The sequence below is a fragment of the Pantherophis guttatus genome, chromosome 2 (genome assembly GCF_059756535.1).
Source record: "Pantherophis guttatus breed Tessera chromosome 2, ASM5975653v1, whole genome shotgun sequence".
In the NCBI taxonomy this organism is placed as follows: Eukaryota; Metazoa; Chordata; class Lepidosauria; order Squamata; family Colubridae; genus Pantherophis; species Pantherophis guttatus.
Window position 1 is genome coordinate 119,778,223 of NC_142064.1, and position 24,710 is coordinate 119,802,932.

The window sequence follows — 24,710 nt, forward strand, 5'->3', positions numbered from 1 at the left end:
GCAAGGAGGGGAGGGGGCCAGAAACAGGGGCGAGCCTGGCAAGGAGCTTGAGAAGCGGGAGGGGAGATCAGGTGCTGGTGGATCGCAAGGAAAGGCGCTTTGGCAGATCCTGGAAGGCAGCAGCGAGGTGACTTTTAGGGGCAAGGCAGGGCCTCCATCTTTTCCTTCCCCGTACTGGGTTTATAATTGGGTCTTGTTCTCAATGGCCTCCAAAGTCCTTCCTGGAGAAAAACAAAACGAAACAGGGAGCAGCAATCCAGTATTCTGGATGTATCCCGGATTGGAAGGAATTAGGACTAGATCGGGGAATGCAAAACCCTGGAGCACCGCTAGGGGGCGGGCAGCAGAGACTTCCTTCCGCAGCGCTTTGCTGCGATTTAGTCTGAATCGTTTCTGGCTGGAAAACTAGGCCGGAGCCTGCCCTGCCTGCCTCAGGGCTTTGCTCTCCCTCAGCAGCACGAGTGAGCCACAGGCATCCCCAAATGCAGCAGCAATGGCTTGCCCCCTTATAAAGGTAGGAATCAGTGGTGAAATCCAATTTTTTTTACTACCGGTTCTGTGGGCGTGGCTTGGTGGGCGTGGTGCTGCTTGGTGGGCGTGGCAGAGGAAGGATACTGCAAAATCTCCATTCCCATACTGCAAAATCTCCATTCCATCCCCACTCCAGGGGAAGGATATTGCAAAATCTCCATTCCCACCCCACTCTGGGCCCATCCAGGGGTGGCATTTGCCAGTTCTCCGAACTACTCAAAACTTCTGCTACCAGTTCTCTGAACTACTCAAAATTTCTGCTACCAGTTCTCCAGAACCTGTCAGAACCTGCTGGATTTCACCCCTGGTAGGAATGCTTTCCTAACTCAGTTCAGACAAGGCTAGAGCTGCATCTGAAACTTCCAACCTGCGGTTATTGCTCAAAAGCTTCTGCTGCTCTTTCAGAGGTTATATACCCTGAAGAAGGAGAAAATAAATGTCTTTGTTTTCAGGCTTGGAATTTATTTCCTGGAGTTGGGATTATATCCCGCATACATATCAGGGGAAGACCAGGCTTCCAGCCTGGTCTAGTGTGAGGCTCTTCCTTAAATTTCTGGCCAGAGGGATTAATGTATTGTAATGCTAAAGAAAGCACTGCCAACATAGCAGTACAGACACACTCCGGTACAAAGGAAACAATTAGATATAGAAAAGATAAATAGAAGAAAGTATGATTCATGGAAGCTGAACAGAGTGCATCTAACTAGGGCATGGTTTATGGAAGATCAAAAGGGGTGTTAGTAAATTACCCATTTTTTTTTTCATTCACTTATCCGCAAAAGTGTATTTGAAATTTACCACATTCCAAACTAATATTTTCTAGAAAATACAGCTGAGGTTGATTTCCTGATAATACATCAGTGGGTAAGAGCTTTCTGGATTGATCTGAGGGTTTTATTTATGCTTCATTGCATAGTCAGTCAGATGTTCAGACTGGATTTGGCACTTTTGTCCTCCCGTCGAGTCCTTCCCAAGAATAGGAATAGGCAGACATGGATGTTTGATGGTATTAGAGGTATTGCTGCAGAATGTAAGCTGTTCTGAATAAAGCTGCCTTTTGCAATTGATTGGTGGTGAATTTGTCAATACTGCTGGTGTTCAAGTAGTGCTCCAGCTGTTTTGGGATTGCATTGCCCCTAAGGGATCTGTTACTATTGGTACTTAACTTTGCTTTCTTTTGCTACAGTAATTCTATTTCCATTTGCAAGTCTTTGTATTTTGTTATCTTCTCTGGTTCTTTCTTGTCTATTCTGCTGTTTTCAGCTACTGCCATGCCCATTATTCAAATTTATTTATTTATTATTTTCATCATCATCATCATCATCATCATCATCATCATTATTATTATTAAGTTTGTTTGCCGTTCATCTTGCTGCAAGGGTTCAGGGGAAAGCAGAGACGATCCAGTTGATCAAAACAACCCAACTGATTTGATACTCCTTTTCCTGGAGAGTCAAGCTGAACAAAATGGGAAGGTCCTGATTCATGGGTGTTTACTTAAAAGTATCCTGCAGATGCAAAGGAGCGGAAGGCCAACACATGCTGAAGAGCAGTGTTTTGTAAACTTGGCAACTTTAAGATGTATAAATTCCAATTCTCAGAATTTTCCAGCCAGCATGCTGGCTGGGGAATTCTGGCATTTGAAGACTACACATCCTAAGTCAAGTTTGAAAAACACTGATTTTAAGGGTACCTGTTTGGGGAAAGTAATGCTAACTGAGAGGTGTTAAAATACCCAATTAGGATCAGAAATAGTCAACCAGCAAGATTTTTTTTTCTGGAGCTTAAGGAAAATTGAGGTTTTTCTGGTGGCTGAATTAAATATAGATTGCATAGGGAGCAGCCACAACTTAAAACTTAGGGTATGTTTGGATACAGATGGTCCCTGGTTCTGTCACTAGTTAAAATGATGCAATAAGTGATGGAAAAGACCACTCTATACCTGATATCCTGGAAGACAGTTGGGCAGAATAATGCATACTGCATTGTGCTGGAGAGACTTAGTTTTGGGAATTAAAATACTACAGCTCAGTTAAACAAAAAGCCTTAAATTCAACGTCAGCATTTTCAATCAGGCTGGGAAAAAGCCTTCATCAGAAATCTTGCTAGTATAGCCAAGAAGGAGTAAATAGATTGGTAGTAGTTTAAGTCGTTTTTAAAGTTCTTTATATGGACTTTTCCTAAGAAGAGTCAGTGCAAGCTGTCCCCTGAAACACCTATTTTTAAGTATAGCAAGCCAACAACCTTTTTGTATTCACGTTTTAAAAACAGCATGTCAAAAAGTTATATTGCACAAACTGAAAATAAATCTGTGCATTTTATATCGGGGGTAATTTCCTGTCCTGTGTGTGCGTGGCTTTCCGAACGACCATTCTCACCCCACCCTTCCTTATCTCCCATTTTTTCTTACTTAAGAAAGCTTGCATGATTAAATATCCCACCATACTCCCCCGAATCTGAACACGTGGGAAATGCACAGACCGATGGGAACTCTCAAGTACAATGCTCCTGCTGGAAACAAAAAAGTAGCAGTGCACAGTGGGAAAATCTTTTTGCCCTCCACTTTCTGAGTCCTCCCCCCCCCCCCCCCGCCTCTTGCCCACATTTCCCAGACTAGTGCAAATGCTTCTTTTCATCCTATGGTCTTATTGTTAGGAATCATTTTCTAAGCAAAAGCTAGTCCTGTCTCCCGCTCGCTATCCTGTTTGCATGCCACCCACAGCAGGAAGAGTTCCCACGGCTCCAGGGTCCCCCAATCCCCTGCAAGGGGGGCTGGGGAGCATTACTAAGGGGAGGGGAAAGGGGCTACAGTGGTGGGGAGGAGAGAGCAGTGAACTCCTGATTAAGGGAGGGGGCTGTGATTATCCCCACTGCCAGCAGGTGCCCGTGGAAGGCATTCCTTGGGGATCTGAGTGCTTAGCAACATGCTGTGGAGCGCAAACAGGGCAGAAGCAGATGGGACGTGAAAATAAACCAGGCATGGGGGATCCGTATCTCCCCAAGAGAACATAGGATCCGGATCACATTCCTAGGATTGGGAAATGTCTCCAATCTCCTAAGAGGGAAAATTCCCTAGGAAGAAAACGCTTGTTTACCTGCCAATTATTTCCTGACATCAGGTAGCTTTGCAGGATGGTTCTACCTGTTATAGGCAGAGGGGGATTGCTTTGCCATCTTCATTGCATCAAGGCTAACTGCTCCATGCCCGTTTCAAGGCCTTCTCCACATACCAAGACTGGGGTGGGTTGGTGGGGAGAAGACAGGAAATCCGAAACAGTTTATATTGACCAAATATTCTAGAGAATCTATTTTTTCCCCCATCTGCCTTTTAACTGTACTGCCTAGCTAAGTAATTTAAAGTCTCAAGGGAGGAAATCAGATTCTAGATGAATCTCTCTCGACTATACTTGCTCAGAATTGATACTCAGTTTCTTACTATTTTGATGCAGGGCTATTCTGCTGCAGGATACTAAAAAACCATAATGTAAGCCCTGAAAGCAAGCATAACAAAGAAAATCCACCACAATTGAGCCCAAACTTTCCTTTGCTAAGCAGGACAGTTGTTGAGCGTCCCCGTTTTACAACTTTTCTTGCCCCACTTGTTCAGTGAATCACTGCAGTTGTTCTTAGTAACCCAGTTGTTCAGTGAATCTGGCTTCCCCATTGACTTTGCTTGTCAGAAGGTCCCAAAAGAGGATCACGTGACTCCTGGACATGGCGACCTTCATAAATACATGCCAGTTGGCAAGCATCCAAATTTTGATCATGTAACCCTGGGGGTCCTGCAATGATCGTAAGTGTGAAAAAAGGTCATAAGCCAGGGGTGAAATGCTCCCGGTTCAGAGCGGATCGCCTGATCCAGTAGTGATGGAGGTGGGTGGTTCGGAGAACTGGTAGCAAAAATCCCTGCCCCCCCCCCCCATGCCCAGCTGAGCCACACAATCATCAGAGGCTTTTTTTTTTTACTTTTAATAGCATTTTTTCTACAACCTCTTTCGCCGAAAAAATGCTTTTAAAAGTAAAAAAAAAAAAAGCCTCTGATGATGGCGCGGCTCAGCTGGGATCGTCAAAGGCTTTTAAAAGAAAAAAAGCCTCTGCTGATCAGGCAACTCAGCTGGGATTGTCAGAGCCTTTTGAAAGCATTTTTTTTTACAACCTGTTCGCCGAAGAGGTTGTAGAAAAAATGGTTTTAAAAGTTAAAAAAAAAAATTGCCCACACCCACCCAATCACATTACCACCCCCCACACATACCAAGCCACACCCACAAAACCGATATTAACAAATTTTAGATTTCACCACTGTCATAAGCCCTTGTCCCAAAAGTGCTTTTTTGAAAGGCAACTGGACTTTCTAAAAAGCACCTTTGGAACAACCATGACTGAGAATCTCCATAGACATTCAGTCATAAGCCATTGTTTCCAGTACCATTGTAACTTTGGCCATTAAACAAATGGTTTTAAGTTGAGGACTACCTGCACTTCTTCCACAACAAGAAAAAAAAAAAGGTTCTCCCACAACAAATTTTTGTCCAGGACCCTCTAAATCTCTTGCTGTAGCCCTCAGTCACAGAAAAGAAGCCAACTCCAACTCACATGCAGTGCATTTGGTGGGGTTAGCTGAGTCCAAGCCTTAAAGCCAGAACTCCTGAGTTGCAGGTCTGCACACTTTAGACCCCAGAAACTGGTGTGTGTTGGCTTCTTTAACAAAATGAGAAAGAAGAGATAAGCTGGAAGTGTCTTCCTGACACAAGAGCACAGAGCTGAACTAGAAGTGGCCAAGGAATGGAGAAGATAGAGCAGTTCAGAAGGGAGAGAAGATAAATGACAGAGAAAGGGTTGCAGCCTTAGGGGCCTTTCGGTGGCATGTCAGGTATTCCTTTTCCCCTCCCTACCAGGTCTGAAGATTTGTCTCTCTTCATGTCTTTCCTCTCTGATCTCTCCCCTTTCTATCCTTCACTTTTTGCCAGTCCTCTGAAAAAAATAACCCTAAATGGCATCCAGGATGGCCATCACCTGCCAACCTTTAAGTACAATTTGCTATGGCGGTTTCTAACTATTCAGCAGACGCTGCGAGTAGTTCCTCCAACTCATGCTTTTGTTTCTTCCCAGCCCATTTGTCCCCTTCCACTTGCTGTCAGAGCTGATTCTAAGGTTCCTCCAGCATGAAGGAGGCAGGAAAGGAGCCTTTCAGCAAAGAGAAATAGACTTGTTGCCTTAGCCAAAGCGCTGCATTGCTAGGAAGGGATTAGCAATGTTTTCCTGTTTAGATAATAGCAGCAATTACCATCAGTGAATGCAGCAATGAAGGGTACATGTCCCAGCTTATACCTGCGCTTGATGAGAGTCATGAAGCATTAACCACAGAATTATTCTCCAAAATGAACGTTGCCTAGAATGTTGATGGAAAAATTGGTTCAGAAAGTTATTGGTTAGAAAGTTATTCCTAACCCCTGTAGTCTAGATCAGGGGTCTCCAACTTTGGCAACTTTAAGACTTGTGGATTTCAACTCCCAGAATTCCTCAGCCAGCTTTGCTTTGCTGGCTGAGGAATTCTGGGACTTGAACTAGTGATCAGAGGGAGGAGGTTTGCCTGTACAGAGGATGAAACTTTGTAGAATTTATACACACTGTGGTGGGATCATTGGAGATTTAATGGGGGAAGCTATTTTTGCAGCACAAGAAATGATGCTATAGGACTATTTAAATTACTGTTGTTGGCTTTGGACTAGGGTTACCAGGATAATTTTATTATATGGTCAAGAGAAAAAAGTGGGGTGCCAGGATATAATGGTTCAATTGTAAACCACAAGTTTAGGGCCTCTGTTTCTATCCTACAACCCAGACTCAATCTTAGTTTACACAGTGACTCGTGATGAGGAATCAACTACTTAATATTTCACTGACTCTTCTTGCAAATTGGCTCTTCTCTACTTTTACATCATCAGTTCTCATTCTGAGTCACCTTCATTTGCTAGAATCGGTTTCTAGAGGCCAGGAATTGTGACAGTTCTTGCACAGCTTCCACAGCATCTGGATTCTGCTGATTTTGTGTGTTCTGTCATCTTTGAGGAAAACTGTGTGCACGAATTTTCCCTATATAACTCTAAATCCCATCCATATTTTACAGAATAGAGAGGAAAAACCAAAGCCTCAGACATTGAACTGTTCGACCCCAGGATCTTTTGGAGCAGGAAGACAGATCCCCAACATCATGGGTATTCTAAAATATTGAAACAAACTACCCATCCTAAATTAGCCAAAAAAATGAGGACAGAGCACTCTCTATGCAAACTTTACCTGGAGTTAGAGAACTAGCACAAGAGGGTAAGATGGAGAAGGTAAAGAGACAATCTTGCAAAATTCATCCTCTTCTTTTTCAAAGCAGTACCAACTTCTGGATATAAAATAGGAACTCTTGGAAAATTGCATATATAATCTCCTCCCACCAACTCCTGTTTATTGATCCATCTCTTGAAGCATTGGGGAGTTATAGTCTTTTTCGCATTATGTGTTACGTGAGGCTTGTTACTGACTGCATTTCTTATAGATAAGACCATCTAGATCTAAATCAATGATCATTTATTTCTTCTAACTAGAAAGGAAAACAAGCCTAACTCCAACAATCACTGCTACTGGGCAGAGACTCGCCATACCATTAATTCCCAAGGGCTTTCTGAAATAGTGTAGGTCCTCTCCTTGAGACCTCTGTCATTAGAAACCACAAGTGTGTCGCTTCTGTAGCAGCTCCTTTCCTTTGCTCCAGGTCACCTCCAAACTTCTTGTCACTCAGGGAAGCTACCATGAACCTGGCTCTTCCAAAAACCTTTAGATGGTATCACGGGTTCCTATCTGGCAATAGCCGATTGTTGCTAAGGAATATTTATCTCAGTATGGTTAGAAAATTGACACTGGGTTTGGAGATTAGAGATTTTTTAAAATTCCATTTTAATTTCATTTTATTGTAAGCTACTCAGAGTCTTTTTGGGAATTGGTTATTAATATAAATAAGTAGCCAATTGTACAATATGTAAATCAAGGCCAAATCTGCCAGTCAAGGAAATACCATAATTTTATTATTTTCAGATAATTTGTTACAGTATTTAAACACTGAGAAAATAAATATCTGCTTTTACATCTTTTTCATATGTGCAGGGCAGCTTTTCTATAACTATTAATCATTGAAATAGTTGTTTTTTTTAATTTGGAGGTGTTCTCTCTGTTGCTTTTTTCAATGCAGCTGAAAAATGGCAAAACTAAAAATTATTAATAAATTAACTTATTGATAGCAGCAGAACTATGCAACAAATTGGAAAAAGGATTTTTGCATTATCCCTAGGTAAGTGATTGAGTTCCTTTGGAATCAGACAAAAATAGTCCAAAGTATTGTTTGCTGAAATAGTAATGAGGCATGTACAATTGAACAAGAATTACTTTTTAATGCAACAGGTAAGGCTTAAGCGCTTTTTAATAATTTTGAAAACAAATAGATTATAAGAAATTAAACAAAATGAGGCTTCAGTCCACATATCGAAGGGAAAAGACAACATATAAGGGGGAAAAAAAAATCAGCCAATCTTCAGATTTCAGATTCTCTGTCAATGATCTGGAATGAGTCAATTTACTGTAACCTTATTCTACTCCGAAGGGCTGGCAGATTGGAGTCAGGAAAGATTGATCACAGGTAGGCCCCAGATTTTGAGAGGAAAAGGAATATAGAAGTTTTTGGCCACATTATTCATCAATTTTGTGATCCATGAGAATTGCCATCTTGCTCATAGGCATGGGAGCTGCTGATTCGTGCCATTTATATCTGGGCATTCATGTTATCTGCTCAAAGGATTGCAAGATGGGAATTACTTTAATGAGTTGAGAAAGCATGCCAGAGTAGGACCAAGAGAAAGGCCTTCTTCCTGGTTTCTCCTGTGGCTTAGTCCCATAAAACCAGCAGACAGAACGTTCAAGTATGGTTAGTAGAGCTGTGGAAGAAGCCCTACCTTGTGCCCGGAGATGACAAAGGTTTAGACTGCCTCAAATAGGTAGGTGGTATTATTACTATATGGTGATGGTTGTTAATTAATGAAGGTTGGAGTGATTGCCTGGTGGTGGATGTTACCAAAGTTTGTGTGGCCCTGGCTGATGGTTTACTGGTGATTGAAGATGTTGCCTGTGGTGACAAGTCAAGTTTTTCGTTCTGCTGCTTTGGGGTTTGAGAAAAGGATTTTGTTGTTCCCATTGTTACAGAGCTCCTTTTGTTCAATGGAGAGACAACAGATGACAACTGAGGTGATGTCATGGAAGTTACAGATGTCTGTTGTGTAGGTGTGAAGGAGGATTTGGTTGATGCCATCTGAGTGGTAATAGGCTGTCCTGGGATGGAAGGTGTTTCCTGTAGCAGACGCCCAGAACTTGTTGGTGCCCCATGCTGTGGTTTTGTGGTTGAGGAGAAGGATGCAGATGTTGTAGGTGATGATTCATGGGCTGTTGTAAGTTTTACATTATTGGTCTCCTGGGCAGGATTTTCTGCTTTTGAAGAACGCAAAGCAGAATTCTTAGTAGTTGAAGACACTGCACCAAGTTCCTTTGCAGTTTGGTTTGTTAATGAGATCCTTGTTGTCATGTTTTTTTCTACTGGTGGTGCTTCAGTTGTTGTAATTGTTTTCAGTGCTGGAGGACTGGATGGTGGAGATGCAGTGGTGGCTGCTGTAGTTGCTCCTAGTGATGGCAGACTGGTTGTTGGCAATTTAGTGATGGTGGTTGTAGTTGTTTCCATTGATGGTAGTTTAGTTGCTTCAGTTATTGTGATGGTTCCTGGCACTGGAGGTTTGGTCAATGGAGATGTAGTGGTGGCTGCCATTGTTGCTTCTAATGGATTGCTGGTTGATGGCAATTCAATAGCAGTGGCTGTAGTTGTTTCAATTGATGGTAGTTTAGTTGCTTCAGTTACCGTGATTGTTTCCAGGGCTGGAGGTTTGATCAATGGAGATGCAGCAGTGGCTGCAATAATTGCTTCCAGTAATGGCAGATTGGTTGGTGGCAATTCAATAACAGTGGCTGTAATTGCTTCTACTGGCGGTAGCTTGGTTGCTTCTGTTTTGGCAATTGTTTCCAGTGTTGGAGGTTTAGTTGGTGAAGATGCAAGGATGGCTGCCACAGTTGCTTCCAGTGATGGCAGATTGATTGATGACAATTTAGGGGCGGCTGCTGTGATTGCTTGCACTGGAGGCAGTGAGGCTTCTGATGATGGCAGTTTAACTATTTGTTTTGCAGCTGGAAGTATTACAGGCACTTTGAGAGTTGCAGATGGTGTTTGAACTGTAGTTGGTTCCAATGATGTTACCGGTTGCTGCTGTCCAGCTGCTGAAGGTAATTTGTCTTGTGTCTGGAGAGGATTCTCTAAGGCTCCCTCTTGCTTCAGCCACTTTGTATGGGATAAAAGCTGAGAAGCCAGGATAGGGATTGTGCAGTTGTGCAAGCTCTGGCTTACAAGGCCCATCACCTCCCATTCCCAAGTAACTGGATCATGACAGATGACGGGACTACCCACTGGCACCTGAAAAGAGGAGAGGGCATGAGAATCAAACAATCAAGATGACCATGGAGTCAGATCCTAAAATTTGGATACTACAAATACAAAATATTAGAATATCTCTGCCGGTAGAACATCTGAGATATTCTGCATATCTGATCATATGGATGCTCCAACTTTGCTAGCCTTTCATAAGAGTAATGTTCCTCCAGGCATTTGGGCTGGGAGGTTAAGCAAGCTCCTACTGATTGATTGGTCTTCATTGTTTTTTTTTTCTACTGAAAGTTGAAATTGAAATTGAGAGACCTTGGACATTTATTACTTGGATTACTGATGTAACTATTGTTAGTTTTAATTCCTGTACATCATCCAGAGTGGTTGGCAATGAATTGAGTGGCCAAATAAGTTATTTAAATAAGTTAAATAAGTAATTCTGCCAGTGTATGTCATAGTGGCTCTGTATTCTGCAACATTACAGAACTTTTGTTACATTCTGTGTGTTTCTCCTGATATCACATAGAGGATTATTTGCTTTTCAAATCCTATCTGCCTCTGTAAGTGTAGATAGTAGATGCAGTGATTCAGAATGGCTCTGTAGCTAGAAAAGTAGAATTAGTGCTGGAGGTGGTTGAAGCGAACCTCCCTTATCCTTTGAAATAATAGTGATGAGTTTCCTCATGCCATAGAAGATAGAACAGTGGAAAATCCAAAAAGGAGTAAAATGTGCTGGAAAGCAAAGAGGAAACATTTCCCCCATTGACAGTCCAAAGGAATCCATTCGTTTGGGTTACCTTGCAAGTTGTGAGATTGTGGGAGTGTTTTTGTGCCACGCACAAGTTCCTGCCTTCTGTAGCGTTAGGCCAATGCTTGGAACAGTCAGATATGCTCAAGGCCTCCACCATTGTCTCCTTTAGGAACCATCTCATTGATCCTGTGGAGAAGGAGAGAAGGTTCCCAACCAGTCTAATTCCTATGATTCAGCAAGAGGCTTCTTTCGTCTCCATCTGTACGCAGGAATGTGGATTTAGGATATGCAAACAAGTTTTGAAATCTCGCATTCTTGAATACTGAAAGAACTGCTTGTTCTCTCCTCCAGCTTCTCAGTATGTTTTAAAATATTCCCATAGCCATAAGGGCAGTAAACATTAATTCTCTCAGAATGCCATTAAAAGGTAAAGGTAAAGGTTCCCCTCGCACATATGTGCTAGTTGTTCCCGACTCTAGGGGGCGGTGCTCATCTCCGTTTCAAAGCTGAAGAGCCAGCGCTGTCCAAAGACGTCTCCCTGGTCATGTGGCCGGCATGACTAAACGCCAAAGGCGCACGGAACACTGTTACCTTCCCACCAAAGGCGGTCCCTATTTTTCTACTTGCATTTTTTACGTGCTTTCGAACTGCTAGGTTGGCAGAAGCTGGGACAAGTAACAGGAGCTCACCCCGTTACGCGGCACTAGGGATTCGAACCGCTGAACTGCCGACCTTTCGATCGACAAGCTCAGGTCTTAGCCACTGAGCCACCGTGTCCCTTTTCAGTATGCCATATTCTGGCTGTAATACCAGCTTCTCTGCTTTTATAGCATTTCTCACAGATGTGCCAGGCTAAATCCATCTATAGTCTGCTAGGCTATGCTAAGAAAAACAAACATTACCTTTAGGCTGATACCTTTGACCATAGCCCTAGATTAGTTTGCTAAATAAATAGTATTCTAAACCATGGTATACAACACATCTAAACTCACCCTCTTGGCCTCGTTCGAAAATCCGACATTCCTCCTGGGTGTTGTATGGTTTTTTTTCCCGAGGAATACAAGCTGGCCACATGTCTTTTGCTGTTAAATCAACTGGCTGGCCAAGCAAGATGAGACCCAGGTCATTATTGGGTGCTGTATTCCGAGAACTGAAGCCCCGATGTAGCAGAAACTGACTCACTGCCATGGTGGATAAATGTCCAGGAGACCCGGTCAACTCTACTTGGCTCGGATTCCTGCAAGGCAAACATAGTGGCTTGTTTTAATTCAACCCAGGGATTTAGTTCTGTAATCCTCAACCCCAGGACCTTCTGATTAGATTGGAAGATGTTGAGTATTATCTTCTCCAGTAGAGTCACCCATTCCAAGGACAGAGCTGGAGAAAAAAAATGGCTTCCAATTCTGTCAGTACTCACATCAACAAGAAGCAGTTGGCTGCTGTCAGGACCCACAAGCTGCTCAGGATAACTCCTTGGCATCTCTGGCCATTTCCATAGATGTTCACGAGCCATGGGGCTTCTGTGGCTCCACTGTATTCGGAGATCACATTAGCCTGATCCAACTTGGGATCTGGGTACTGAAGGCCACAAACTGTCGACGAAATGCATACAAGTATACAGACCCAACACATTATTCCCTTTTGGGTACGCAACTTTACTCAAAAGAGTGGAAATGTAAGTAGTACAAAGGAAATGAGAGACAACAAATAAGGTGGAAAAAAGGCATCAGAGAAAGGATTCCCACTTGCTTGTCATGGCTTTGGTCAATTAAGGCTTTCATACTTCGTTTTTTTTAGTAAGACATAGAAGAGATAAGCTAGGTTACCAGGATTTTCCTATCTATTGTGCACATAATGTTCCCTTATAGGAAAAACAGTATTGGTTAGTTTGGGAACAATATGCCACAAATGCAACCAAAGCCTAATTTGATCTCAGCCTATTTACCTTGATCTATGCCAGATAAAACTTTTAACCCAGAGGCTGCCTTACCCAAATCCAATCAACTGGGAGATGCATGCTCTTTAACACTCAAGATACAGTGAGTATACAGAGCAATAAGCCCCCATCTAGACTTCCATGCTACAGGGTAAATAGATGCTTCAGGTCTTGTCAATGTGCTGATTACTCAGTTGACAAGAAGTGAACTGGGTAACAGCCCTTCAGTCATTCTTCAAAACTCCAAACCATGAGCTAAAATCTCATATAAAGCAATGCTGTCTTTAAATGTGCGAGCCACCCAGAGTCATATATGTGAGATGGGTGGCTATATAAAATGAATAAATAAATGCTACACTTCCTCTTTGAATAATGTGCAGGTAAGTCACAGTAACGTGTTGGTAGTGCCTCCATACCGCCTGCTACTGCTGGTACCAACTCCCATTTGATATAGTTTTAAAATTCTGCTTTTAATGGAATATTGATTTCTAAGCAAGGGTTTATTGCCATCATCTTAGTGCCCATGCTTGTATCTTCCTTTTCAAATATACCAGTTCATCCCAACATGTTCTGAGTTTTTTTCCACAAAACCTTCCTCTCTTCCTAGTCTTGGGCAACAAGACTCAAGAATATTGTTGCTTACAGTTGGAGAAGGTGGATAGAAACAGTGGGAAGAGTGTACACAGCCCAAGGAGATGGTCCATCCTTTCTTTCTGTGACAGAAGAAGGTGTGGGAAAAGCTGAGAACTCCGGGATGGAACCTTTGAGCTCACAAATGATTAATTTGTGACCTCAGCTATGGGGAGCTTTAACATCATTTTGTCCTTCTGTCAGTGCCATTCTTCTGGTAACCTCTAATCCTAAATAGCATTTCTTTATCTATATTTTTATTTCAAGGGTGTTCCTATTATTATATATATATATATATATATATATATATATATATATATATATATATATATATATATATATATATAAAATTATCACTGTATATATATATTTCACTAATATATATATTACTATATAATTCATTCTTCTGCCTACACCAGGGATGTCAAACTCAATCCCATTGCGGGCCGTATCAAGATTTTATTTGCCGGGGGGGGGGGGGGCGGAGGCATGGCCTGGTCATCATGGCTGACTGGGTGGGCATGGCTGGGGTGGGCCTGGGCCGGGCCTTCTCCATCTCCGGGACGGCCCTGTGGGAAACTCTGGGCCTATTGTAGGCTGAATCTGGCCCACAGGCCATGTGTTTGACACATCTGGCCTACACTATCCCCATTACCATATATGTCTATGTCTATATTGGTGTCTATATCTAAGACTTTATATTTTACGGTGTTGTAAAATTAGGGGTTAATTATGTGATATATGGTTCTGCTGTGATGCCAAGCAAGGGACATTGCTAATTTAAAAGAAGACTCATCTGGCTCATTGTTAACACATGAAATAGAGTAGAATTGAATAAGTGTGCTTTTGCTGGATTTGTATCTGTTCACTGACAATCTTCTCCAGATTTTGACCCAATGTGAATTTCATTGGCTAGGAATACATGAGGGTATGTGGGTTTTTCCCAAGACACATTGTTAATTGTGACAGATTGTATTCTTGTAGTGTTATCAGTTAGGCCAAAGTTCTACTTATTTTCTCAGACCACATTTGCTCCAAGATACAAGCTGTTTCAGGGTCAGCTGCATTTTATAATGCACGATACATTTCCCAAATGCATTAGTGAAATAATGTATGTTGGAATGTCAACTTCTAAGTTCCATATTTTGCAGCCTCTTGGTACATTGTTTGGATGCTTGCTTGTTTGGAGGACTACGGTGTTGTTAACAGTCATCCAGGGTTGCCATCTTTCAGCCAGACTCTCAATCAATGTCTGAAACAGCTTCTTGGTCTCTGGAAATGTAGGTATTTCAACCTTTTTGTAGCCGCAAAATGACAGTCATTGCTTTTCTGGCCATTTGGCAACTCTCTTGCATATACGTACATGCAGTATACTGTATATCAATACACCTTTATAAAAAGGCAAATAAGAAATGTCATCAATTGAAAGCTATGTCCTCATTTCCTTTCCGCTTTAAGTAGTTCTTTGGTTATACCATATCTCTTAGAATGCTTCTTGACATGAATTTTCTCCCCCGCTTTTAAAAGAATTGTGTTGTTCTGTTTGAAAAATAGTCCTGGGATAATCTTGAGTTATCAAATGTTTTGTTCGAATGTTCACACCAGTTCTTTACAATGTAAATATGGAACAGTAAAGTTAGCTGTGCGGAGGAGTATTAACCATGTCAGAAATTCAAGTCAACTGGATGGTCCTTCAATATGGACAGAAAAAGCTATGTATAAACATAGCCTCACACTTTGCGGTTATTAGTTTGATTACTTATTAGATTACTTATTAAAAACAGCAGCCCTCAAAGACACACAGAGACACTCCCCCTCTAAATAGCAATAGCACTTAGACTTATATACCGCTTCACAATGTTTTACAGCCCTCTCCAAGTGATTTACAGAGTCAGCCTATTGCCCCCAACAATCTGGCTCCTCATTTTACCCACCTTGGAAGGATGGAAGGCTGAGTCAACTTTGAGCCGCTCAGAATTGAACTCCAGAAGTGAGCAATGAGTTAGCCCTGCAGTACTGCATTCTAACCATTGCACCATCACGGCTCTAAAAATCAGAATACGCATGGTGTATATATTTTCAGGCCTTTGCGCTATTACAACCAAGGCCTATCCAAAGCTGCATATTCTATTTCTCAGTTTCAAGGAGGCATAGCTGTCTATGGTTTAGAGATGTTTTCTAGAGCATCTCTGTACTGTCGCTATATTGTGTGGAATGTAGGAGTGGAGTGAGGAAAGCCAGACTTGCACATTAACTTGATGTCAGAATGGCAGAAAATCTCAAGGCCTGACTCCACTTATAAAATGCAAGGAAATGCAGGTAGTCCTCGAGTTACGACAATTCAGCCCAAAATTTATGTTGCTAAGGAAAACTCTTAAGTGAGTTTGCCCATTTTATGACTTTTCTCCCCAGAGTTAAGTGAATCATTGCATTTGTTAAGTTAGTAACACGATTGTTAAGTGAATCTGGCTTCCCCATTGATTTTGCTTGTTGCAAAATCTGATCACATGACCCCAGGACACTGCAACCGTCATAAATATGAACCACTTGCCAAGCATCTGAATTTTGATCATGTGACCATGGGGATGCTGCAACAGTTGTTAAGTGTGAAAAATGGTCATAAGTCACATTTTTTCAGTTCCATTGTAACTTTGAATGGTCAGTAAATGAACTGTCGAGGACTACCTGTAGCAAGGATTAATTCCCTTAAGGACCCCCCCAAATTTTCCTTTGCAATATTATTGCCTTGAATGAATGAATCCTGTGAAATGGTTTTTGTGATGACGCACTGCCACAATCAGGATAGTGGGTTAGGAAACCCACTTCATTCTGCCTGGTCAGCCTCTCTGGGTCGATCAAGAATGGCTTGTTTTAGCCCTCTTCAGCAGAAATGGTTGAGATGACAGGAGTGACAAGAGGTGAACATTTTCTTAACCCAATGCCTTCTGCTTGGATTATGACATCCCCTCCCCTGCACAATGCCCAGCCATCAATCATAGGAATGATGGCAGCAGTAGTCCCATCTGAGAGCACCACTTAATGAAAGGAAAGCATGCCATCTCTTCTAGGTCAGCTTTTTCAAAAGATTAAGCTAGATCAATCTTCTCAAATAGGTTCTGTAATTCCCAGTCAGCCTGGTCCATCCAGGTAACAATTGAAGTTCTTCAGTATACTTCAGCACTAAAATGAAAAAAAAAAAATTGGCCCAAGACAGGAAGTTCTAACGCTGCTCTTTATTGAGTAGATGTAAATCTGTTTCCTTTTCTCATTTGCTCACAAGGTTTAATGTAGAAGAGCAGAAATGAAACTTCTAAAGCTGCTTTATTTAAGTTATGAATGCTTTGTTCTTCAGAGAGACTGCACGGACCCCAGAATGTAGCTATCAATAAGCGTCTTCCCATAAGTGTCTACTCCAAAGTTCAATAGCACCAGCACCCAATTTAATGTGCCTATATCTTTTTTGTTTTATTTTGTCAACCTTTCACCAAAGCAGTCTTAGGAATTTTTTCACTAGGAATGGTTAGAAAAGCTCACTTCCACTCAGAATTATTGTTCTTGTTAGCAAAAAAATAATGGAAACAACATAGAGCTGCAGTACAATTTAGACCCAGCAATAGAAATGAGAACATACAATGGAATGTAGCTTTTCTTTTCATTGCAATGGAAGAGAAAGGTGCAGACCTCTTTGTGCTGTACACAACTTGTGGTCAGTCCTATAGATATTTATTCAGAGGGAATCTACCGTATGCTGACATCACACCTCTGAAAGTGGGTGTTGTATTGGGCCATATTGGCTCTTCAACATTACAAAGGAGTTGTTGTAAGGTAAAAAGATAAAGCTTTCCCTGTCAGTTGTATCCGATTCTAAGGCACAGTGCTCATCTCCATTTCTTGACCGAGAGAGCCAGTGTCATCTGAAGACAATTTCCATTGTCATGTGGCATGACATGGCTATATGGCCAAATACACAGAGTGCTGTTACCTTCCCACCAAAGTGGTACCTATTAATCTACTTGCATTTGCATCTGCATGGTTTTGGACTGTTAGATAGTCAGGAGCCAGGGCAAGTAACAGGAGCTCACCCTGTTATGTTGAGCTTGGGTCTCGAACCCGGAGTGTCAGCTCTCCAACTGACAAACATTTGAAATATCTTATACATTGTAAGACAAATTCCTTGTGTGTTCAATCACACTTGGCCAATAAAGAATTCTATTCTATTCTATACATTTTGTTTAGAGCATGTCCTCTTCCTTGGATCTAGTGCTGTCTGTACTCTGTTGCTAAGGTAGGACTTATTTGAAATCTCATTGGCCATACAAGGCTTTGTTTTGGGTTTAGCATTGTGCCTGTATTCCTTCTGCTATTAAGCCACATAAAAGCCATCTTATGTGGCAGATATAGTGGTTACTGTGATACTAGGACCAGAGAAACCAAGATTTAAAAAATGTCTTAAGACACAAAATTGTGACCTTGAGCCAATCACTGCTCAGAAGAAAGGAAGAATCATCTATATGGTAATTCACAGAGAAGACATACTATATTACTTCCAAGTTTCAGTCATCTTGAACATAAATTGTTGACAATTTTTGGAAGACCCTTGGGGCTGCATTCAAGGCTTTTGTAAGTTCATGTAGCCTGGGGGCTTCAATTGTGCACTCCTTTCTATACACAATAGAGCTGGAATGCCCAGCTTTGTTGCTGGCTAACATCAAGAAGGATCAGTAAGGGCAAATTTCAGAAAACAAAGCACTGAATAAAATTATCTTTTAAATAAAGACCATGTCTGTAAATAGACTTCCGAATGCATACACATATATTCTCACACACAAGCCCCCTCATACAAATGCACACAAAACCATTTTCTCCTCCTGTTACTAAGACAAGTGTGGCACTCAAGCTCTTCTTCCCACTAACTATATATTGGCAGTACCCTATTCTCCCAGCGAAGGGAGAGAGTCCGGCTGCAATAGGCCAGCATGCTTAAAATAGCTATGAAACTGGAGTGGGCAAGAAGCACTCTGACCCACTGGTCAATTTCAGGTGACTTTTTGATGCCAGCTGATTGCTGGAATTCTTGCAAAGAACAAGGAAGGAAGGGCAAAGCACCTCTTATAGTCATAGAGAAGTGAATTTAAAGATAGATTTGGGTTAATCCATCTGTTTGAGAGATCAGTGCATACTGAAATAGTGAAAGACAGACACAAGGGACTAAGAAGCCAACAGTCTAAAGGGAGCAGGGGCACAATTAGAAACATTCAAAATCCTTCATAAGACTTGGAGGTAGTTATAAACAGTGACCAGATCACATATTAATCATGCAGAAAATTCCAAACTGAATATTGGCAATTCTATATAAAAAGATTAAGCACAAATCAAAGGCTGTATTTAATGAGTTGAGTATTGCTAAATATATTTCTTTAAACTCAAGTATATGTTATCTTATAAACCTGTGCAAACTCATATCAAAATTTTCATGTTGTGCAGAAAAACACTCCTATTTTCTAATTTATTCTCCCAGGAAAAAACGATGTAAAACACCCCCCCTCCCCCCTCCCCCCAAATTTAGAATGTCGCTGCTTAGGAGGAAGTGACAGAAACAGGGTATACATTGTTATCTTCAGTCTTGGACTCTCCTGGCCTCTCACTACAACCATCAAATTTTCAAATTCTGAGGATCTTCTTGTCAATGAATCAATAGCAGGCATAGATCATGAAAATTTACTTCAGGATTTTAATGTCCAGATGTTTAAACATTTGCCTCCTCATGCTTAGCAGTTCCTTTTAGTTCTCAATTAATAATCATATAGTGCAAATGGTGCAGGAATTCCGAGGAAGGTTTAAAATCTCTCCCCCCCCCCCCCTTCTTTCACAATAGAAAGACCTTCAAATTCAGTGGCCTGGATGAAATTTTGAGAAGTTGTGATTTCCACTGGAGCAGTAGATAAATCAATGACAAAAAAAATGGCACGGGTTGATTAATGTGTGAGAGCGAGCAAGCAGAGAATTTTAGGTATAATATAGTAGATGGCAGTCTTGCCAACCTGGATTTTTCTAAGTCAATTTCTTTCTCCCTTATGTGTACTGCAAATTAAAGCATCACTGATTACTCAGAAGGCCATATGGCATGCTAGTTCAATAACCTCACCGTACACAATCTGCTTTTCCCCCTATTAAGGACTTTCAACTTTTTATTATATAACCTTACCTTCACATAAAAATCAAAAAACTGCACTTTTGTTGTGGTAATCCAAAGACTTTTTTCCCCCAGCAAGGCCCACTGTTTTTTCAGTTTTCATCCCTTCTCCTGAATGAATACAGGCACAAACAATCTTATCAAGAGTGGGCTTTTATTTTTTTTCCTTTTTTGGAATTTTTTTAAACCTTAGGTTCCCTTCCAGCAGCAAATGGGTGCCAAGGAAAGAGACCAACAAAAGAATCCAAATGCTCCCTCCCGCCGCCTAATCAACACATTCCAAGCACAAATTAAGAAATGCAAACTAAACCAAAAAATATATATATATTTGTATATATAATTTGTCTTTCTCTCTCCGGGTTGCACCCCACCCTGCTCCGCCTCCAATGACGGCTGGGGTTCTGTGGCTCTCTTCAGTAAGGGGGCAGCAGGGCACGCACACACACACAGGTGGTTGGAAAAGGAGGAGGAGCATCGCTTGGTTCCACTCCCTCCCGTTGCTCCCCAAGTCTGACAGTAGAAAAATATGGCAGCTGGAGCCACCCTTATGCCAGGCCAAAGCCTTCTGAGCATTCCTGGATGGCCAGTAGCAGCATGTGACGCAGTTTCTCATAGCTTTCATAGGCAGGGAGGTCCAGCTGGTTGAAACTGGTGGAAGAAAACAGTAATTAAATCAGGGAAGGCAAGGAACACGCAATCAGCTAGACTGTTTGCTGGCAATACTTTTGGCAATAACTCCCACCAGGGATCTGCACTCCCCTCTTTGAAAATTAATCGCCACCAATTCAAATTATATACATAGATCACCAATTCTTCCTCCATTTGTTTTTTTTTTCTCCTTCACTCTCACAGCAGACCTAAGTGGGAGATTTAACTGAAGTGATATAAAAATCCTCCACAAAATAATTAAAACCTGCCCCAGGTATTGCAGGAAAATAGTTGCTTCAGTAGCTGTGTGTCATGGGATAAGTATAAACACACAAAAGGGCAGCAAATTTTTTCCCCCAGATCTTGCGGAAGTTGATTAAAGGCTTGGATACTGCCACAGTGCTATTCCTTTTAGATGGAGTTATTGCAGAGGGAAGCACTTAAAAAAAAAGACCTAGGAGTATTCTGAGAAATAAGAATACTTACCACGTGTGAGCAGAAGGCAGTCTGTCCGTTGAGCGGTCATCTCTGTGGATCTGAAATTTCTGGATACCATTCATGCCCTCTAGGGCAGCAAAGCCCTGCAAAGGCACCTTGGATGTGCCAGTGACGAACTGCAGGAACTTTGCTCTGTCAGCCTGATCAAAGGAACGCAGTGCTCGCCAGAACCACTGGATCTATGGGTTACGAAGGAAGGAGTGGAGTGCAATGTCAGGAGTTTTGTTTTTCTTCAAAAATGATGAAAAATTTAGATCCTCCAGAAAAAAAATGGAGGCTATCCAAAAAAAGATAAACGAAAGGACAATTTAATCCCAGAAAGGGACTCGTTTCAATGAGGCTTTTGTAGCAATATGATGAATTCTGGAATATTTCAACATCCCCCCCCCCCCCAAAAAAAAATAATAATAATTAGATCTTAATATTGCCTCTTGATGAAAGATAAGCAGGCACCTGCCCAGAATGGAAAGCCTAACCTGGATGGAGTTTGCCTGATACTTGTGATACTCTGTATTGGATTTCAGGTCATCAATATCAATGGTAGGTAGCCCCGAAATTAGAAGCTCCAGCTCCTGTTCAGTGAAGATGGAGATGAGGCGCTTGGGGATAATCTCATAGAAGCCCTCCAAAAAGGCAGCCAGCTGCTTGCGGATTGCCCCTGCCGGAAGGAAATGGGATACTTTGTTGGAAAAATTCTTCCTTAATTAATCCCTAATTCTCCTTAGAATACAATCCATAAATGAATTATTTTCCATATTGACTCTGTGCAATTTTCTATATAAAGTTTATCATCTGTCATTCAGTTAGTTGGGCACAGAAGTTTCAAAAAGCCTAAGAATGGATAAATGGGTTGGACCCTGCCCCGTCCCAGACCCATTGTGTCCCGACGCACCTGTCATTCTCATCTGACACACCAAGTGCACGTATTCCTTCTTGTTTTCTTCAGTCACAAGAATGTTGGCCCCATTGGGCTTGAGGTCACGTACCTCACATACACCAAATTCTTGAACCTATTTGGCAGGGCGAGGGGGGGGGGAGGAAAGGGCATCAAAAGAGTGCTAAAAAGTTTGAACCAGAGAATAGGACAAGGCTGCCATTTTAACATGGGGTTACCTCAGTGCTGAAGGTGAGATCATAGCCCAGTGTGGAGACATCATTCTCCAAGAGATAGACCAGTCCCTGGTAGAAATGGTAATCCTCGCTCTCCATATCTGTGTACCTGCAGGCAACTGGCTGGATTAGAAGTGGCTCCCAGATAGGAAAGCTCAGGAGATGAATCCATTCATTTAACAGTCTTAAAACAAACGCACTACTTACCTGACTGATTTGCCCAGGATATGCTTGTAGAAGGAACGGGTGAAGTAGCATTCTAGTAACCGATTGTCATATACTGCCTTTGCCACAATGCGCCCAACAAACTTGAAGTAACTCAGGTGGTTGGGGTTACAGTGGGAAGAAGGATTGATGGTGTAGGTAACCCGATCACCGGGCGACGTGCGGAAAAGCGCATACATGGGGTTAAACATCTCCCGTGAGATTATCATGTACCACTCACGTAGCAAGCCTCCAGCATCCTGGCCCTCTTCTCCTTCAAATACTATGTACCTAGCAGAAGAAAGATAGTATACATACATAATATAGCAACTGTCAAAGGCAGCTAGATATTAAAGCTGCCAAACTCAATCTTATGTCTTTAGTTTAAGGAAAAATTTAAACTACACATATATTTTATATGACTTTTTTTCTGGATATCAGGATTCAAAAACCCCAAAGAATAACAACTAATAATAATTTGTATGCCATGACACCAATTTCACCACAGGCTGTGGTGAATTTCAGCAAATTTCAGCCACTGGACAAGAATATATTGCTTACAGCCTGTTTTTCATTTCTTCAGGTGATTTGCGATGCAATTCCCGGTAAGAATCTTCAAAGACGTGATCTCGACGCACATGCACAGCCATATCTTCTTTCCTCAGCCCCTCATCCAACCTTTCCAATTCTTGCCGGAAATACCTGCAAAGGAAGATTGAGGATGCAGCATTACTGTGCCACTGGGTGGTCTTCATGACAATGACCACAGAAAACTGAAACTAAAGCATATTTTTCTTAGCCACAGAAAAAAAATCAGCGGTCTGCCAGAGGATTTTGCTTATCACATCTGGGAAGCAGAAGAATAGTCGCATATTTCTCCGACAACAAAATCAAACTCTAACAAGCTCCTATTACTTGTTTTGCATTCATCCCAACGACTAGGATAATTAAAAACATCAAGAATATTCAAATGCAATAGGAGATTAATGTGTTCCAATGTGGAACAATCTGTCCTAGTGCTCAAAGATGGAGCCATACTTCCACTCCCTGCTGCTGTCTTATTTTTAAAGAAGGAACCCCAAGTGTTATCCTACTTTGAAACCTACTTCCGTTTGACATCGAAGTCCAGCACTCGTATGTAATCAACAAGGACCGCAAAGGGGCCGTCAGCCAGGTGGGTAGTAGACTGGCGCAGGATCTGGTTCAGCACGGTCCGATGTGTCTCTGCAAGTTGAGAGAGGTAATGATAAATCCATAGTTTTCCCAACCAGCAACTGATTTTTCAGCTACCAGAATATCTTCTGCCCCAAAGTTGAGCCCAATTAACCATATAGTGCCATATAGTATATAAGTGACTTATCATTTACATTCCATCCCTTGTGAATTCTCTTATGATAATATTTCTGGTACTCTCATAAAAGAGTTCCTTTCAGTTCTGTTGACTTAAGTCTGGTGTGCCTTAGTTTGAGCTTACCTGCAAAACGGAGGAATTTCTGGGTGTCCGGGGGAAGGCTGGAGGAGATATGCATGGATGAAGGCTCACGGGAGAAAAAGGGGTCAAGGGAAGAGGGTGTTGCTGGTGTCAGTGGGGCAGGTGAAAGTGGTGGGGGTTCATCCTTGATATGAGCCAGCTGACTTTCCCGAGTGTCGCGTACTGGTGGCTTGCTTTCTCGCTCTGTCGCATGCACCAAAAAGAAGGCCTCCACTGCAGGCTGTAGCACTGTAAGAGAAAGAAGAAGAAAAAAATAAGTCCCAAGAGAAAGTGAGGGCTAAACTAGTTGGACATATACAAGCAACCCCGGAACCTTACCAAGCACAGCGTGTTGGTCATGGGATTCTTCCAGCTCTTTCAGACACTCGCCCAACATGTCCCACAATTCATCCAGACTAAGCTGCTCACTGAGCAAAGGAAGATCTGGAGGGCGCTCTTCTTTCTCCTTCTCACCCTGCTGGGCCCCTTCCAACACTGTGGAAACAAGGAAGTTGAGTCCAGAGAGACTGTGCCTTTAAAAGCAATCTCCCCACCCTACCTCAGATACTCGTAGATTTGTGACATGCAGTATGTTTGTCCAAAAATATGAGAACACCAAACAATGGGTATGTCAGGGGCAAATGGCAATTAAATTATTGCTTATTACCTAGTCCTGATGCGGAAAAAATAATTACATTTTCTGTGGCTAAGGAAAAGCAATGGTGTCACAGGAGGCCATTGCAGCAAAACAGTATGGAAAATGGGAAGCGTTTTCTGCCAATATCAGAAGGTCATCATTTCTCAATATTTAAGCAGTGGGCTGCTGACTGCAGAGAATTCAGGGCAGTGCAAATAAGGCTCATGCACAGGTTGTCCATTGCTGGCATTCTAAGATATAATTGCTTTCCCATATTAATGGCAGCCACTGATTAACCTCCCAAGCTGATGATACTAACCAACTGACTGGGTGTCTTGTGTGGTGGGTGATGGCTGATCCACATCCATTGGGGATTCATCTCTCCTTGCAGATCCCTCTGCTTGGTTTGACTCCGACTGAAGAGAAGAGAAACACACCAGTAAATGCTGCAGTCTTCTAAAAGTACTGGGAATATAAGTGCTGGGAGATTAGCCCAATCACTTTCCCAAGAAAGGGTAGAAAATGGAATCACATTGAACTGTACATGGTAGTACTACCAATTTTCCCACCCACTCACCCAC

General features: G+C 42.0%; 2 protein-coding genes across 38 annotated transcripts in view; both read right to left on the reverse strand.

Moving 5' to 3' along the window:
- Positions 1-8,393: 8,393 nt before the first annotated feature.
- Positions 8,394-13,555, reverse strand: LOC117675468 (uncharacterized). Its single transcript, XM_087888642.1, has 5 exons — positions 13,382-13,555; positions 12,220-12,394; positions 11,791-12,039; positions 10,849-10,978; positions 8,394-10,081 (listed from the first exon to the last, which is right to left on the reverse strand). Exons 1-5 carry the CDS (start codon positions 13,440-13,442, stop codon positions 8,522-8,524), a joined length of 2,175 nt encoding a protein of 724 aa, XP_087744768.1. The 5' UTR covers positions 13,443-13,555; the 3' UTR covers positions 8,394-8,521.
- A 6,143-nt stretch (positions 13,556-19,698) lies between these two features.
- HUWE1 (HECT, UBA and WWE domain containing E3 ubiquitin protein ligase 1) overlaps positions 19,699-24,710 on the reverse strand; it is a 104,428-nt gene continuing 99,416 nt past the window's right edge. For all 37 annotated transcript variants that reach the window (XM_087888668.1, XM_087888660.1, XM_087888646.1 and 34 more), the window contains 11 exons: positions 24,449-24,545; positions 23,832-23,987; positions 23,496-23,741; positions 23,128-23,245; positions 22,583-22,723; positions 22,025-22,312; positions 21,821-21,926; positions 21,600-21,717; positions 21,184-21,365; positions 20,696-20,886; positions 19,699-20,209 (listed from right to left, as the gene is read on the reverse strand). In XM_087888668.1, the coding sequence (XP_087744794.1) occupies positions 20,107-20,209; positions 20,696-20,886; positions 21,184-21,365; positions 21,600-21,717; positions 21,821-21,926; positions 22,025-22,312; positions 22,583-22,723; positions 23,128-23,245; positions 23,496-23,741; positions 23,832-23,987; positions 24,449-24,545 (1,746 nt within the window). In that variant the 3' untranslated portion in view covers positions 19,699-20,106. The remainder of the gene's footprint in view (positions 20,210-20,695; positions 20,887-21,183; positions 21,366-21,599; positions 21,718-21,820; positions 21,927-22,024; positions 22,313-22,582; positions 22,724-23,127; positions 23,246-23,495; positions 23,742-23,831; positions 23,988-24,448; positions 24,546-24,710) is intronic.

What these genes read in the sequence shown, in the direction of transcription:
- LOC117675468 (XM_087888642.1), bottom strand. Translation starts at nt 13,442, where the DNA reads ATGGACCATCTCCTTGGGCTGTGTACACTCTTCCCACTGTTTCTATCC. An exon ending in TCTATCCACCTTCTCCAACT is followed by an intron (nt 12,395 to 13,381) that starts GTAAGCAACAAT and finishes TTTCGTCGACAG; the next exon opens with TTTGTGGCCTTCAGTACCCA. An exon ending in ACAATCTCACAACTTGCAAG is followed by an intron (nt 10,082 to 10,848) that starts GTAACCCAAACG and finishes TCCTCTTTTCAG; the next exon opens with GTGCCAGTGGGTAGTCCCGT.